Genomic DNA, 17,405 nt, shown 5'->3' on the forward strand with positions numbered 1-17,405 from the left:
TAGGTTGAGTGGGTTGAACTGGTGGATTGTGATTACATGTTTCACACCTTATAAAAAAATTAGACTTTCATTAATTATTTAATTTTTTTTAATAATTAATCATTATAATTCACATAATATACCTAATTTATATTGCAAATGTTCAAATTCATCAAAAATAAAGAATTACATTAAATAATTTAATTAAATTCATAAAAAATAATTCTTAAACAACCAAAATAAATGAAAACAAGATAATAAAATAAACTCATATATGTGATGGGTAGAGATGGTTAGATGGGTAAAAAAATGATCAACCTGAATCCAACTCAACCCAAGACTCAAAATAAAATTTCAACCCTACCTAATTCATGAAAACCAACTCGAGAGGTCAGGTTGGTTTGGTTTTATTAGGCTAGTGTTTAATGCATAACCTAATTAAATATATAAGATAAACTAGGACTCACCTAGCATGTAGTTTTTTAGTCAAAAAAGTGGCGTGTAGTTAATTTCATTAAAAAACAAAACAGCTACCATTGGTTATTTGAACCCTTTTTTTATTTTTCCTTACAGCCAATTATGTTGTATCACATGGAAATTTTTTTTTTTTTTTTGGGGGGGAGATAGTTATAGATGCTATGTTTTGGGAATTAACTTGGAAATTGATCTTAACAACTCTTTTTTGCCCTCCAATGGTCCCTACTCCTAAGTCTTGGCTAAGATAATAAAATGACAACGATATTTAGTTTTGGTTCTTTTTAAACTAAATGCCGCTAGCAACTCCATAACTAATTCAAGGGGCTAATTCATACTTTCATGCATAGATAGATTATTATGAATTTTTGTTGATGTTATTATCAACATCATCAATGATTTTACATAAATTGGTAATTTACTTGAGTTACTTGAGTTAGGAAAAAAAAAGTTTGAGTTAGGGGAAAAAAAAAGTTAGGGGAAGACAAGAACCTATTTCTGTACCTAGGGTAAATTAGAGTTTATTTTGAATTATTGGTTAGATGGTGATGTAGGTTACCTGTTTTTTAACAAATAGAGCATTTGCATCAGTCAATGCAAAATAGAAAAATGTATCAATTTTACACATTTAACCATCAAAATCACCCAGATAATCAGGCTAAAAATGTGTAAATTTGCAAAGTTGCCATAGTAATTGTGTAAATTTATACTGAATTATTCATTTTGCATATAGTTTTTTATTCTTTTATTATGTATCCCAAAGGTGAAAGAAGAGAGTAGATGATGGTTATTGTATGTGAAGAAAAAGAAACAATTAAAAAAATCAAGAAAAATTGATATTTTAATGTAACGTAGTGTAAAATAGATAATTAAATATGAGGTGTTATGAAAAGTGAGTATGTAAAATAGAAAAAATAAATTCTTATGCTAAAATAGATGAAATGTTTTACATGAGCTGATGTAAATGTTTAGCTAAAGGAGGTTAGTGAGCATTTATATTAGTAGGTGTATAATAGAAAAATGTGTAGAATTTACATAATTTTGCCTACAAATGTCCCATATGAGTCCGTGTATAATTGTATAAATTTACAAGTTTGCGACAGTAAATTTACACTGACACTATTCATTTTGTATTTAGTTTTTATTTTTTATTTTTTATTTTTTTTTAATGTATCTCACTAATAGAGGAATAGGGTGGATGATGATTATTATGTGCGAAGAAAGAGAAACAATTAAAAAAAAAAAATCAAGGAAACTGATATTTTAATAAAATATAATATAAAATAGATAATCTGTTGTGTTGTATTTTGAAAAGTGAGTATATAAAATAAAAAAATAAAAATTGTTTTTTATGCTAAAATAGGCAGGAGTTTTTGTATGACCCGATGCAAATGCAAGATCAATATATTAAATATATTAAAGGAGGAGGAAACTAGTGGATTTCGAAATGTAAGCTCCAATAAACTTCAAGGAGATTTTTGTAGTTTTATCTATAAAAAAACACAAACACACACAAACTGTACATGTTACATTATACAATAAGAAATGCTTGCTGAGTAGACCACGATATGTGGTAATCATGTTTAACGCTGAGGAGCATTGTTAAGATTACTTTTATTTTAAATTTTTATTCAAGTAGAGGTTCTTACTTCCTAGCATGAAATTCAAAGGGCAACTAAGCTCCCTAAAGCTAGTGAATAATGGGAACTATCTATTTAATATTTATAATCCTAGTGAATATTGTTTTGTCATCAGGAAAATCAGAGTGAAGTTTATAGATGGAAAAAATGAAGTCAGCAAAGACAGAAATTCGAAGGGGAGCAAGTTCATCAATTGAAATTCAACATCAATGTACACATGTGGTAAATGAAATTCAAGAAATGTTAAAACATTTGGAGTCCCCTGTATCACTTGAGAGTTGCATCTATAGGGTTCCTGATTATCTTCGCAAATTGAAGGAAGAACACTACACTCCTCAGGTTATTTCAATAGGGCCCTTTCATCATGATGCCAATGACAAATTGCATACCATGGAACAACGCAAATTGAGATATCTCAAGTATTTCATTGAACGTGTTGAGAATTTTGATATAACCTTGGAGGGTTTAGTGAGGATTATAAAGGAGAATGAAGAAAGCATTCGATGTTGTTATGCTGAGACCATCCACCTTGACAGTGATCATTTTGTATTTTTTTGAGGGGGGTGGGGGGGTGGTGGGGGGAGATAGTTAGATGCTATCTTTTGGGAATTATCTTGGAAATTGATCTTAACAACTCTTTTTTGCCCTCCAATGGTCCTAACTCCTAAGTCTTGGCTAAGATAATAAATGCCGCTAGCTAGCAACTCCATAACTAATATAAGGGGCTAATTCATACTTTCATGCATAGATAGATTATTATGAGTTTTTGTTGATGTTATTATCAACATCATCAATGGTTTTTCATAATTGTAATTTACTTGAGTTACTTGAGTTAGGAAAAAAAGTTAGGGGAAGACAAAAACCTATTTCTGTACGTAGGGTAAATTAGAGTTTATTTTGAATTATTGGTTAGATGGTGATGTAATTTACCTGTATTTTAACAAATAGAGCATTTGCATCAATCAATGCAAAATAAAAAGAGGTATTAATTTTACACATTTAACCATCAAAATCACCTAGAAAGTCGAGCTAAAAATGTGTATATTTGCAAAGTTGCCATAGTAATTGTGTAAATTAATTTATATTGAACTATTCATTTTGCATATAGTTTTTTATATTTTCTTTATATATCCCAAAGGTGAAAGAAGAGAGTGGATGATGGTTATTGTAGGTGAAGAAAGAAAAATAATTAAAAAAAATTATGAAAAATTGATATTTTAATGTAATGTAGTGTAAAAGAGATAATCTAATATGGGGTGTTATGAAAAGCGAGTATGTAAAATAGAAAAAATAGATTCTTATGTTAAAATAGACGAAATGTTTTACATGAGTTGATGTGAATGTTTAGCTAAAGGAGGTTAGTGAGCATTTATATTAGTCCGTGTATAATAGAAAAATGTGTAGAATTTACATAATTTTGCCTAAAAATGTCCTACATCAGTATATATATAATTGTGTAAATTTACAAGTTTACGATGGTAAATTTATACTTACAATATTCATGTATTTAGTTGTTTAGTTTTTTTATGTATCTCAATAATGAAGGAAGAGAGTGAATAATGGTTATTATGTGCGAAGAAAGAAAAACAATTAAAAAAGATTAAGAAAATTGATATTTTAATAAAATATAATATAAAATAGATAATCTATTATGTCGTGTTTTGAAAAGTGAGTATGTAAAATAAATTTTTTTTTTTAATGCTAAAATAGGTAGGAATTTTTGTACGAACTAATGCAAATGCAAGATCAATATATTAAATATGTTAAAGGAGGAGGAAACTAGTGGATTTTGATACTAAAAGATTCGAAATGTAAGCTCCAATAAACTTCAAGGAGATTTTTGTAGTTTTATCTATAAAAAAACACAAACACGCACAAGCTGTACATGTTACATTATACAATAAGAAATGCTTGCTGAGTAGACCATGATATGTGGTAATCATGTTTAACGCTGAGGAGCATTGTTAAGATTACTTTTATTTTAAATTTTTATTCAAGAAGAGGTTCTTACTTCCTAGCATGAAATTCAAAGGGCAACTAAGCTCCCTAAAGCTAGTGAATAATGGGAACTATCTATTTAATATTTATAATCCTAGTGAATATTGTTTTGTCATCAGGAAAATCAGAGTGAAGTTTATAGATGGAAAAAATGAAGTCAGCAAAGACAGAAATTCGAAGGGGAGCAAGTTCATCAATTGAAATTCAACATCAATGTACACATGTGGTAAATGAAATTCAAGAAATGTTAAAACATTTGGAGTCCCCTGTATCACTTGAGAGTTGCATCTATAGGGTTCCTGATTATCTTCGCAAATTGAAGGAAGAACACTACACTCCTCAGGTTATTTCAATAGGGCCCTTTCACCATGATGCCAATGACAAATTGCATACCATGGAACAACGCAAATTGAGATATCTCAAGTATTTCATTGAACGTGTTGAGAATTTTGATATAACCTTGGAGGATTTAGTGAGGATTATAAAGGAGAATGAAGAAAGCATTCGATGTTGTTATGCTGAGACCATCCACCTTGACAGTGATCATTTAGTAAAGATTATTACAATGGATGCCATCTTCATTCTTGAGTTGTTCTGGAGAGACTTCTTCAATGATTGGACGAGTGAAGACAATGGTGCACGTATAGAAACATGGTTGACGAGTGCTATAAGGTTTGACTTGATTTTACTTGAAAATCAACTCCCATTCTTTATTTTGGAGAAACTATTTGACCATGCCTTTGCCTCTCACCCAAGCTACTCCAAGTCCTTAATTCAAGTCATGGCATTTTACTACTTTGATTATTACAACACTCAACACATAACTTATAGTCCCCATCTGAAAATGAAACACTTTCTCGATTTGCTTAGAACCTTTTGGCTACCTCCATCCGAAAAGATACCAAAAAGAGGCAATGACGTAGTTAAACATTTGCATTCTGCAACCCAATTGCATGAGGCGGGATTGGCGTTTAAGAAAGATCCAAGCAGTTGCTTATTAGATATAAAATTCACAAAGGGAGCCTTGAGAATGCCACCTTTAACATTAGACAATTCAAGCGAAACTATTATCCGAAACCTTTTGGCTTTGGAGCAATGTCATTATTCAGATAAAGCATACATTACCGATTATTTTATCCTATTTGGTTTCCTTATTAACACTAACAAAGATGTGAATTTACTTGTTCGAAAGGGGGTCATGCTTAATTTGCTAGGCAACAGCGATGAAGCTAGAAATTTGGTGAACAGTCTTGTCGAAAATGTGATATATGTTGACATGAACTCCAATTTTTATCGTGTCTGCAAAGATTTGAAGGCGTTCTATAAGAAACCTTGGAATAGGTGGCAGGCAACTTTGAGACGTGATTATTTTAGTAGTCCTTGGAGTATTGCTTCTACAGTTGTTGCTCTCATCTTCTTGGTGCTTACTTTACTACAAACTATATATACAGTAAAAGTGTAAAACAATAGATTCAAGCCCTATGAGTATTAATATATTGTACTGTTTGTGTGTGTGTGTGTGTGTGTGTGTGTGTTTTTTTTTTTTTTTTGATGAAGCTAGAAATTTGGTGAACAGTCTTGTCGAAAATGTGATATATGTTGACATGAACTCCAATTTTTATCGTGTCTGCAAAGATTTGAAGGCGTTCTATAAGAAACCTTGGAATAGGTGGCAGGCAACTTTGAGACGTGATTATTTTAGTAGTCCTTGGAGTATTGCTTCTACAGTTGTTGCTCTCATCTTCTTGGTGCTTACTTTACTACAAACTATATATACAGTAAAAGTGTAAAACAATAGATTCAAGCCCTATGAGTATTAATATATTGTACTGTTTGTGTGTGTGTGTGTGTGTGTGTGTGTGTTTTTTTTTTTTTTTGAGAAATTGTTCACTGTATTGTTAATTAACTTGTTATTACGATTAAAAACTGAACTTGCCATTATAAATTAGTAGACTTGTTTTATTTTATATCTATATATATATTTTGGACGAAGTTGAGCTACAAAATTAGTTATAACTTAAGGTTATAAACTACTCTAATAAACTGACATGTGGAAAAAATGTCATGTGCATTGCACATGATTATTTAAGTAAACTTAACTCAACTAACCCTAGTTAACTACGCCACCCATATATTAAAAAGTTAAATCCCATATTTGATATTTTCATAATTTTAACTAACCCTAGTTAACTTCACCCTTGTATCAGACTAAATTCCATAATTTCAAATTGTCTTATTTTAAATCCCATATTTGATATTTTCATTATTGTGTAAAAAAAACTCCACTTATGATTCCAAACGTAAAATATACCCTTAAAGTTTTGAGGTATTTAGAATACCTTAACGTTTTAGAATTTGAATTTCACACACTAACGGTATATGTCTTTTTGATTATTAACCCCACTGTCAAGTTTTTGTTAATAAACAAAACTTAGGTATAGTATTTTAGGTGTTATTTCTTAAGTTTTCCTTTTAAGATTCAGTCATGTAGCTACTTAATTAAAAAATACATTTTCATCTCATGAGAAAAAATCCATATAGCTGAATTTTAAAAAGGAAACCTAAGGAACAACACTTAAGTACTGTACCTAAGTCTTGCTCTTTGTTGATATGTTTAAGTGAAACATCAGCTTGTCACTTATTAAATCATGACACATGTTATTAATTATTCCATATCATTAATTAAATTTTCAAAAAGAAAAATCCAAAAAAAAAATAATTAAATTAAATTATTTATCTTTTCAACATTTTATGAAGTGAACAAATTGAGTCTTGCCCCCAGAAAATGAAAATTGTCTCTCAACGAAAAAAAGAAAAAAAACCTTCAAATCATACATTTTCAAAGCTAAAAAAAATGTACCAAACACCAGCCATTTGCCCATCACCAACTGTGGCTTTGAACGTGCCTAACTCACTCGCTCTCCCTCTACATAACTCGGTTCGACCTTCATGCTCTCTTTCATCAGACTCAGCCCCTCCATGATGTAGAGGTTGTTAAATTCGCAAATAGGAGCAAGTGGTGATAGTTGGGATTTGGGTGTTCTGGATTTCACTTCAGCATGAGTTTTGGTCATTTCAAGTGATGTGGGAACAAATTTGTGCCATGGAGATTTCATTAGAACAAAAACACGACATTTACATCAAGGCTAGCTGTAGCTTCAAACTTACTTTAGTAAACATGAGTTTGGTTCTCTAATTCTAATTGGTTTTCAATTCATAGCACTGCTAACTGGAACGATACACCCCTGAACAATCTTACACAGCGATGTATACTGCATACAATGGTATTAATTTTTCATCTGATTTTTTTTTTTTTTTTTTTTGAATCTTTGTTTCCAAAGCAAATTTTGATTTTCTTGGAAAATTTTGGAATGCCCAGAATTATTGAAATTATTTTATATTTTATTATTTTAATTTGTAATTTTGTATATTCTATAGTATTTATTTTAATTTTTAATTTTTAAAAGTTATTTAATTATGTGTAATTGTTAAATCCACGTGGCATGACTTCATTGGAGCAACTGTCACATGTGTTTTTTTTTTTTTTTTGAATCTTTGTTTCCAAAGCAAATTTTGATTTTCTTGGAAAATTTTGGAATGCCCAGAATTATTGAAATTATTTTATATTTTATTATTTTAATTTGTAATTTTGTATATTCTATAGTATTTATTTTAATTTTTAATTTTTAAAAGTTATTTAATTATGTGTAATTGTTAAATCCACGTGGCATGACTTCATTGGAGCAACTGTCACATGTGTCATGCTGATATATCATTTAACAGACACATTAGCAAAAAAAACTGACGAAGAGATAGTAATCAAAACAAAATATAATGTTAGGGTATGAAATCTAAATTCTGAAACTTTGAAGTATGAAATCTAAATACCCTAAATTTTAAGGATATAGTTTACATTTTACCCCAAAAAAAAAAATACTTATAGTTTACTCCCAGAGTCAGGTTAAATTTCATACTTTTAAATGTCTCATTTTAAGTCCCATATTTTATAATTTCATTATTGTGTCAAACAGAGCCCCACCTATACTTTCTCTTTAAAAAAAAAAAAAGCCCCACCTATAAATGTTCTCAAGTGTTGCATAATTTTCAAGTGTTCAGCACAATAATGAAAGTGTGGAGTTTGAATAGTGTCAAATTTGAAAATGTGGGTTTTGAAGTTTCACGAGGATAAAATAATAGTCTTTATTGGACTTCCCCTACGTTTTTTTAATAGCCCTTTTTACTTTAAATTTAGGCTAAAATTCAATTTATTCTACTCATTTGTTCTTCAGTTACTAAATTAATTCTTTAGGTTTCACTTTAGGCAATATAGTCCCTTATTTTGGAAGAAGTCAATAAAATCGTTTCTCAAAAAAAAAAGAAAAAAAGAAGTCAATAAAATCCTTTTATTAAAGTTTGTTAAGTAGGATTGTTAAACACTTAAAACGCACTATTTAAGCCCGATATTTCACTTCAAAATATCACAAAATAAGGCTTTCTTCCCCTATAAAATCACAAACGCAACACTCAAAGAACAAAAATGACCACTAATTCTTACCCAGGCCACTTGCGTCAACCGTCAACCCACCCACACAAAGACACCCACTTTTCAGTATTGTAGGTTCATCTTATAACGATGGATGGGGATTAAAAAACCTTGGTTTCCCAAATAAAGGAGACTAAGCAATGCTTATCTCTTTTTTTTTTTTTTTTTTTTTGAGAGGAATTATCTCTTGGTATTGACATTGCTATTTATGTCACATAAGTTAATTATTTGGTACAATTAATGGATACTCAATGGCTTTTAATAGAGGTTGTATCATGTATATCACACCGATTTCAAAAGGAAGTAAAAGAAAAAAAAAAATCAAAGGATTTATTTAATTTAATTTAATTGTTAAGGATTAAAATGAAAATTTAATAAAAATAATGCTAAAATATTTTTTTTAATGAATTTTTTCTATTTAATTTGCCAGATCATTGTATTATTATAATAATACAATGATTATTGTAAATGTTTTTGATATATATTTTTTTGGTAGTACGTTTTTGCCCGATCATTGTAGTCAATTGTGGGGCCCAAGAATCCGATGATCCTAGCCCACTTCATATTTAACCCAAGGCCCATGCCGGGGAGGAAGAAACGTCCGAAGACAAAGTTAGAAAGTCCAAATTGCCCAAGAACTTTACCGAGGACAATCCTGTCCTTGGCCAACCAAGACCATGGGAGGAGGAAGTAACGGGCCATCAAAGGTAGCCTCCCTAAGCACCCCAGGAAACAGACAAGTATGATGGGCCATCCAAGGAAGCATGGTAGAGGAGAATTTCAGGGAGGAACTGTCACCTCCACATTAAATGCGTACAACTGACGTTCTGGTCACATTAATGGAGAAATGAACCTTGAGCAATGCTGTCTTGGTTGCTGCAACTCACAGGAGGTTTGGTAAGGCGGCTGATGGGACGGGCAGTCAGAGGGGGGCATGGATGATCAACAAGTGGAAGAAAGAGATTGTGGGAGGAGGTCTATATAATAGGGAAAAACAAGTCAAAAGGAGGATGGAACGTTGCTCATTCAATAGTTACTACAAAGCTCCTCGGATATAGCCGAGGACAGATTTTCTTAGATAATCTTAGTTCGTCCATGTTTAGTGGTGATGAACATCATATTGACCATGCTCTCTATTATTGGCCAATGGTTAAGACGATAGCAATTAGCAAGATTCAAATTATGGCTGAAAGAGTGAAAGTACATAAACAAATTGTCATTATCTTCAAAATTGAAGAGAAGATAGAATTGAGAAGGGATCTCTGTAAATTTCAACAATACCCATACCTTCCTTCTTTTTTTGCTAAACAAAAATTCCCATACCATACCTTGTAGGCCCCTTTACAGTATTTCCACTGGATTTGTTACCCTGGCCTGAATCAATAAAGAGAGAAATGAGAATAAACATGTTACCTCTTCAGTAACTTGAACTAATTCAAGTTAGACTAAGAACCACCACCACAAATCATATCATTTTAAGTACCATGATTATAATGCAAAAAAAAAAAAAAAAAGGGGATACTGAATAACTCAACCAGGATAATTTAAGGTGTTGTTGAGCTATCTAGTTTAATATAATATCTTCCTAGATAGCTGCCTGTAGCTACCAGATTAAAATTTCAAAGCTTACTAAGAGGTGGCATAGGTGTTTAGAAAAAACCAAAGAACTAGTCACTAGATATAATTTTGATTGATACATCAATAGTTGGAGGTGGGGGGAATTTGAACACTGGTTGTCTCAAATAAAAACATTAATGCCAAGCAGTTGGGCTACAAGGCTCTTGGCTTTATCTAGGATCATGTATTTATTGCTATACTTAAATAGTTGTAGGAACGTAGGTGAATTTTTTTTTTATCCAAACTGTAATTTTGGACCCATTGGATCCACTAGTTTTTTTTTATTTTTTTATTTTTTTTATTGAGAGAAAATATCTCTCAATGTACTGACTCACTGAACAACATGAGTCATTATTGAAATAGATAAAGAGAGAAAGATAGAGGCATTAAGCTCTCTGCTCCTCTCTTCTCTATTTCAGATAGTCTTAGGGAATTGAGAAAGTGAAAGGATAGAGATCTCCTGCTCAAATGAGAGAGAGATAGAAATACCAAATTTAGAGGCTGAAGTGCAGCTTTGTCATATGTGTTGTGCTAGAAGTGTGCTTAATTTTCTGCCAAGTTATGCTGCAGTTCAGCGTCTCTCTCATTTAGGATTTTTTTTTCTTCTTTTTGGGAATTTGATGGAAGGATCAAAAATTTAAATTCACAGAATAGTTTTTTTTCAAAAATTTTTAAGGGCTGGGCTTTTTTTTTTTTTTTGGTAAAATTGGTAGATTAGGCTAAATTTTGTAACTTCCTTATTGTTGATTTTGTTATGGGGCTTATTTTCTTGGGCTTATACACTAGGCTGTGTTTGTTTCGTGTAAAACGTTTTCCGGAAAATATGTATTTTCCGGAAATGCTATTTTCCGGAAAAGGAAAATATTTGTAAGTGTTTGGTTGAATTATGAAAATTGTTGTGGAAAATATTTTCATGTGTTTGGATGTATTGTAAAAATGCTATTTTCCGGAAAATTTTCACATTTTCTTAGCATCCAAACAAATTTTATTACAAAAAATTTCAACATCACAACCAATTCAACAACAAATTCCGGCAATAAAAACACAACACAACCACGACGACCACGACAACAACAACAGCAATAAATTCCGGCGACAGAATCAGTTCATCCAAAAAAAAACAACAACAATCAAATTTAAAAAAACAAATTGAGAGATTGAGGAAGAGAGAGCGTGGAGGCGATGGGATTCCGGCGATAAAAACACAACACAACAACAACAACAACAATAAATTCCGGCGACAACAATCAGTTCATCCAAAAAAAAAAAACAACAACAATCAAATTAAAAAAAAAAAAAAAAACAATTGAGAGATCGAGGAAGAGAGAGCGTGGAGGCGATGGGTCTGGTTCGTGGATCGGCGAGCTCGAGGAGGCGATGGGTCTGGGTGAAGGCGATGGGTTCGTCGTGCTCGTGGGTCGTCGTGCTCGTGGGTCTGGGTCTGGGTGAAGGCGATGGGTTCGTCGCGCTCGTGGGTCTGGGTCTGGGTGAAGGTGATGGGTTCGTCGTGCTCGTGGGTCTGGGTGAAGCCGTGCTCGTGGGTCTGGGTCTGGGTGAAGGCGATGGGTTCGTCGTGCTCGAGCTCGTGCTTCTGGGTCTGGGTTCGTCGTGCTCGTGGGTCTGGGTCTGGGTTCGCCGTGCTCGTGGGTCTGGGTCTGGGTTCGCCGTGCTCTTGGCTCGTCGTGGTGTGTTGGGTTCGTCGTTCTCTCTGTCTCTCTCTCTTCGTTCTCTCAGTTGTTTTCCGAAAAATTTCATTTGAAGTGAAAATGAAACCGGAAAACGTTTTCACCCGTTTTTTGCATTATTTTCGGTCAACCGGAAATTATTTCAGTTTGACCAATTTTCAGTGACAACCAAACACACAATTTTCCGTAAAATCATTTCCTGAAAACGTTTTCACCCGAAACAAACGGACCCTAACAATTTTTTTTTTCCATTTTTTTTTTTTTGGGGTGTTGTGGGGGGGGGGGGGGCACTGTCCCCCAAAGCCGAAGAATGGCTCTGTCCCTACTTATAGCTTTGATGAAATAAAACAATTCTATCCAGCCAGGATTTTAGCATTGGGACACCAAGTTACGGATAAGACTACGTAGGATTTAGTGGGGTCACAAAAAATAGATAAAGCCATGGAATGCATCACATATATACTTGGCCAAAGACTGTCCTTGAATATAAACATTTTTTGGGGAACTTCCCTACAATAAAGGTGGTTCTACCCCGGTTATACCATAACGCATTGTATTAAGTACATGTTTTTAGCCATACTAAAAGACCAGCTTTGATATAAAACCTTACCCAGCAAAAAAAAGTAAGAGAAACTTTTAAAAGGAAAAATGCTTAATGGACACCCAAAGAAACAAATCAAATACATATAAATATTGATAACAAGTTTATAGGAAGTCATGATTACCAGGCTTGGAAAAAAAAATTTTAATTTTGTTTTACTTGTTAATTGTTATTCTGCTTGAAATTAAACAAACTTTTTAAAAAGAGAAATTATGTATTCATATTATCTTGGATCAAAACTCCACCTTGCTTTTAAAATTTTGTAAGTACTACAATTTCTTTTCATTGACAACAGCCCAACCATGCCAAACCACTCCAACACAAACATTGGCACAGCTGCCAACAGGATACTTTTTCCAGTCTAATTGTCTAGTCGGAAAATTTATCTAAAGATAAAACAATAACCAGATATTTCTTACCACTTCACTAATATTCTCAAGGAGTCGAAATGAAATACTGAAAGTTACTGATTCACAATATAGAAAACATAACTGCTCATGTGCATATTTGAAATCCTCCAACCAATTCTTTGATGATGAAACCACCACAACAAATAGAATAGAATGCAGCTAAAAAAACAAATCATATGAAACTCGCAGGTTTAGCTATGAACAATTTAGGTATAAAAAAACAGAGAATCTCTCTCTAATAAGAGACCTTGCGTTAAATACCTTGCCTTTGGTTTTTCAGAAACGGCAGCAACTGAAAGGATCTAAACATCGACAATAGCAGAAGACACAAAAAAAGCCTGTGATGAAAAATAAAACTAAAACTGAATAAAACTTTCCTAAGAAACAAACAAAGGCCTACACAGAACAAAACCCACAATTAAAAAATCGAAGGTTTAGGAAAACTGAGCTACTTACGTGGAAAATTGTGTGAAGAAGAAGAAGATGGAAGAAAAAGAGAGTTGATCGGTGTTGAAAGATCTTAGAGAAAGGGAAGGAGATTGAGGATGGCCGTAGTGGCTATGTTGTTGTAGGTGGTGGTGTCGGTGGCAGAAGGCAAGGCCGGTGGAGTGTGAGGGAGAGTGAGGGAGGTTGTCCCTTTCTAGATCGGAGGGAAAGTGGTGGCTCTGGGCAAAATTTGCCAAATGGTATATTTTTGCAAAAAAATTAGGTGCGTGGCATGAGTTCAAAGTTAATTAGTTAGTTAGACTGTTTTTGAAAATCGATTTTGGCAAAATCGACTTTGGGCTGGAAAATAAACGCTATAGTGACGTTTTTCTTAGTGGCGTTTGTAAAAACGCCACTATAGGTACCCTATAGTGGCGTTTTTTATAAACGCTGCTATAGGCACTAAAAAAACGCCACTATAACGTTCATTTTCCAGCCCAAAGTCGATTTTGCCAAACTCGATTTTCAAAAACAGTCTAACTTACTAAATAACTTTGAATGCATGCCACGTATTTTGGCAAAATCGACTTTGGGCTGGAAAATAAACGCTATAGTGACGTTTTTCTTAGTGGCGTTTGTAAAAACGCCACTATAGGTACCCTATAGTGGCGTTTTTTATAAACGCTGCTATAGGCACTAAAAAAACGCCACTATAACGTTCATTTTCCAGCCCAAAGTCGATTTTGCCAAACTCGATTTTCAAAAACAGTCTAACTTACTAAATAACTTTGAATGCATGCCACGTGCCTAATTTTTTTGGAAAAATATATTATTTGGCAAATTTTGCCGGTGGCTCTGCAGTTCGAGCGGCGAGGGAACAGAGACAAGAGTGAGGGTAGAAAGTGTTTGGGAATTCCGATGTTTTGATTTATGTGAGAGTATAGTATCAAAATTTTGGTGGGAACCGAAGTGTTTTAGAGGGAATTTAGTAGATTTTTATTGTGACAACATTTTGATCTATTATAGCAAATTTAAAGTTGCTGCAATAAAGAAAGAGTAGGCTTAGGCTTATTATGACGGTAATATTATTGGGAATTCACCCAAAAATTGCGTTTTTTTATCTCCTGCGTACAAGATACACAATGGGGTACAAAATGGGCCAAAAATCATGCCTATCAGCCTAAGCCTTCACTCTATGGACTAAGTTTCAGAAAATCTCCCATTAAAAATCATGCAACATTATTTTGGGTTGGGTCAGGTCGTCAATCGGATCAAACACAACTAAGCTCCACAAAACCCAACAAATAGAACTTGTTATGGCGAAAATCAAGCCCACCGTAATAACTCTTTACTTTTTTTTTAATAAAATAATATTTAATACTTCAAATTAAAAAAAATAATTTAATCCTACAAATTAACAAATATTATAATTTATATACTTCAAATCACTAAAATTAAATTTAATACTACAATTGTCAATAAAATATAATTTACTAATGAATAACAATATAATTAATACTTCCAATTATGTAAATATATTTTAATACTACAAATTAATTTAGTATAATTTAATAATTAACAAGATTTAATATAATACTTCAAATTAATAAAATAAATTATATTTTTTAATAATTCAATTTAACAAAATTTAATTTAATACTTCAAACTAATTTAATATATTTTAATTTAATACTTCAAATTAATAAAATATAATTCCTCACTAAAAATTAGTAAAATATAATGTAATAGCTAAAAAAAAATATAAAACCCATTTAACTAATTACTTCTAACCCAAACCCAACCCAATTATTATGGGTAATCCCAACCCACCCAATTATCAAAATGCCCCTAAAGTGTAAATGACCAAAGTACTCTAAAATCTTAAAAAATGATCAAAATACCCCAAAACCTCGAAATTACCGAAATTACCAAAATAACCACGAAACCTACAAAATGACCAAAATACTTTCGAAACCAAAAAAATGGCCAAAATAACATTGAAGCCTAAAAATTAACCAAAATAACCCCGAAATCTAAAAATTACCCCTAAAACATAAAAAAATGACCAAAATACCCATGAAACCCAAAAACTGACCAAAATACATCCAAAACCTAAAAATGACCAAAATACCCTCAAAACCCCCCAAAAAAAGTCCAAAATACCTCCAAAACCTAAAAATTAACCAAAATAACCCCAAAATCTAAAAAATTACAAAAATACCCCCGAATCCTTAAAAATGGCCAAAATAACCCCGAAGCCTGAAAATTAACCAAAATAACCTAGAAACCTAAAAATGATTGAAATACCTTGAAAACCTAAAAATTAACTAAAATACCCCCATGAAACCTAAAAAAATGACCAAAGTACCACTGAAACCTACATATGACTAAAATAACCCCTAAACCTTAAAATGACCAAAATATCCTTGAAACCTATAAAATGACAAAAATGCCCCTTAAACCTATAAGTCGATAAAAATACACCCTAAACCTAAAAAATTACCAAAATCCCCCCTAAAACAAAGAAATGACCAAAATACTCCCTAAACATTACAAATGACCAAAATACCCCCTAAACCCCTATTTTGGTAATTTTAGAGGTTTTGGGTGTATTTTGTTCATCTTATAGCATTAGTGGTATGTAGGTCATTTTAGACATTTTGAGGGGTACTATTTTGGTCGTTTTAGGGGTTTTAGGGAATTTTTCGTAATTTTAGAGGTTTTTAGGCTATTTGTTTCCATTTTTAAGGTTTTGGGTTTATTTGGGTGACTTCAAAGGTTTAGGGGTATTTTTGTCACTTTATAGGTTTGAGGGCATTTTGGTCATTTTTTAGGTTTCAAGGGTATTCTAGTCATTTTTTTTTGGTTTAGGGAGGTATTTTGGTCATTTTTAGGTTTCGGGATTATTTTCGTCAATTTTTAGGCTTTGAGGTTATTTTGGTCATTTTTAGGTTTCAAAGTTATTTTGATCAATTTTTAGGTGTCTGGGTTATTTTGGCCATTTTTTAGGTTTCAAGGGTATTTTCGTCATTTTTAGGTTTGGGGGGGTATTTAGGTCTTTTTTTGTTTTTCAGGGGTATTTTGGTTTTTTTTTTTTTTTTTTTTTTTGGAGAGACTTCTTCAATGATTGGACGAGTGAAGACAATGGTGCACGTATAGAAACATGGTTGACGAGTGCTATAAGGTTGACTTGATTTTACTTGAAAATCAACTCCCATTCTTTATTTTGGAGAAACTATTTGACCATGCCTTTGCCTCTCACCCAAGCTACTCCAAGTCCTTAATTCAAGTCATGGCATTTTACTACTTTGATTATTACAACACTCAACACATAACTTATAGTCCCCATCTGAAAATGAAACACTTTCTCGATTTGCTTAGAACCTTTGGCTACCTCCATCCGAAAAGATACCAAAAAGAGGCAATGACGTAGTTAAACATTTGCATTCTGCAACCCAATTGCATGAGGCGGGATTGGCGTTTAAGAAAGATCCAAGCAGTTGCTTATTAGATATAAAATTCACAAAGGGAGCCTTGAGAATGCCACCTTTAACATTAGACAATTCAAGCGAAACTATTATCCGAAACCTTTTGGCTTTGGAGCAATGTCATTATTCAGATAAAGCATACATTACCGATTATTTTATCCTATTTGGTTTCCTTATTAACACTAACAAAGATGTGAATTTACTTGTTCGAAAGGGGGTCATGCTTAATTTGCTAGGCAACAGCGATGAAGCTAGAAATTTGGTGAACAGTCTTGTCGAAAATGTGATATATGTTGACATGAACTCCAATTTTTATCGTGTCTGCAAAGATTTGAAGGCGTTCTATAAGAAACCTTGGAATAGGTGGCAGGCAACTTTGAGACGTGATTATTTTAGTAGTCCTTGGAGTATTGCTTCTACAGTTGTTGCTCTCATCTTCTTGGTGCTTACTTTACTACAAACTATATATACAGTAAAAGTGTAAAACAATAGATTCAAGCCCTATGAGTATTAATATATTGTACTGTTTGTGTGTGTGTGTGTT

The 17,405-nt window shown here is 32.5% G+C and overlaps 1 protein-coding gene and 1 long non-coding RNA gene across 2 annotated transcripts; one reads left to right on the forward strand and one right to left on the reverse strand.

The window, feature by feature from the left end:
- Positions 1 to 4,230: 4,230 nt before the first annotated feature.
- On the forward strand, positions 4,231 to 5,613 carry LOC112015943 (UPF0481 protein At3g47200). The gene has a single exon (XM_024048410.2). It carries the CDS (start codon positions 4,234 to 4,236, stop codon positions 5,551 to 5,553), a length of 1,320 nt encoding a protein of 439 aa, XP_023904178.2. The 5' UTR covers positions 4,231 to 4,233; the 3' UTR covers positions 5,554 to 5,613.
- Positions 5,614 to 9,784: 4,171 nt separating this feature from the next.
- LOC136063133 (uncharacterized) lies at positions 9,785 to 13,410 on the reverse strand. Its single transcript, XR_010624837.1, has 2 exons — positions 13,195 to 13,410; positions 9,785 to 10,008 (listed from the first exon to the last, which is right to left on the reverse strand). It is a non-coding gene; the product is annotated as an uncharacterized LOC136063133 (long non-coding RNA).
- Between the last annotated feature and the right edge of the window lie 3,995 nt (positions 13,411 to 17,405).

Source organism: Quercus suber, unplaced genomic scaffold (genome assembly GCF_002906115.3).
Source record: "Quercus suber isolate HL8 unplaced genomic scaffold, Cork oak 2.0 scaffold_488, whole genome shotgun sequence".
NCBI classification, from domain to species: Eukaryota; Viridiplantae; Streptophyta; class Magnoliopsida; order Fagales; family Fagaceae; genus Quercus; species Quercus suber.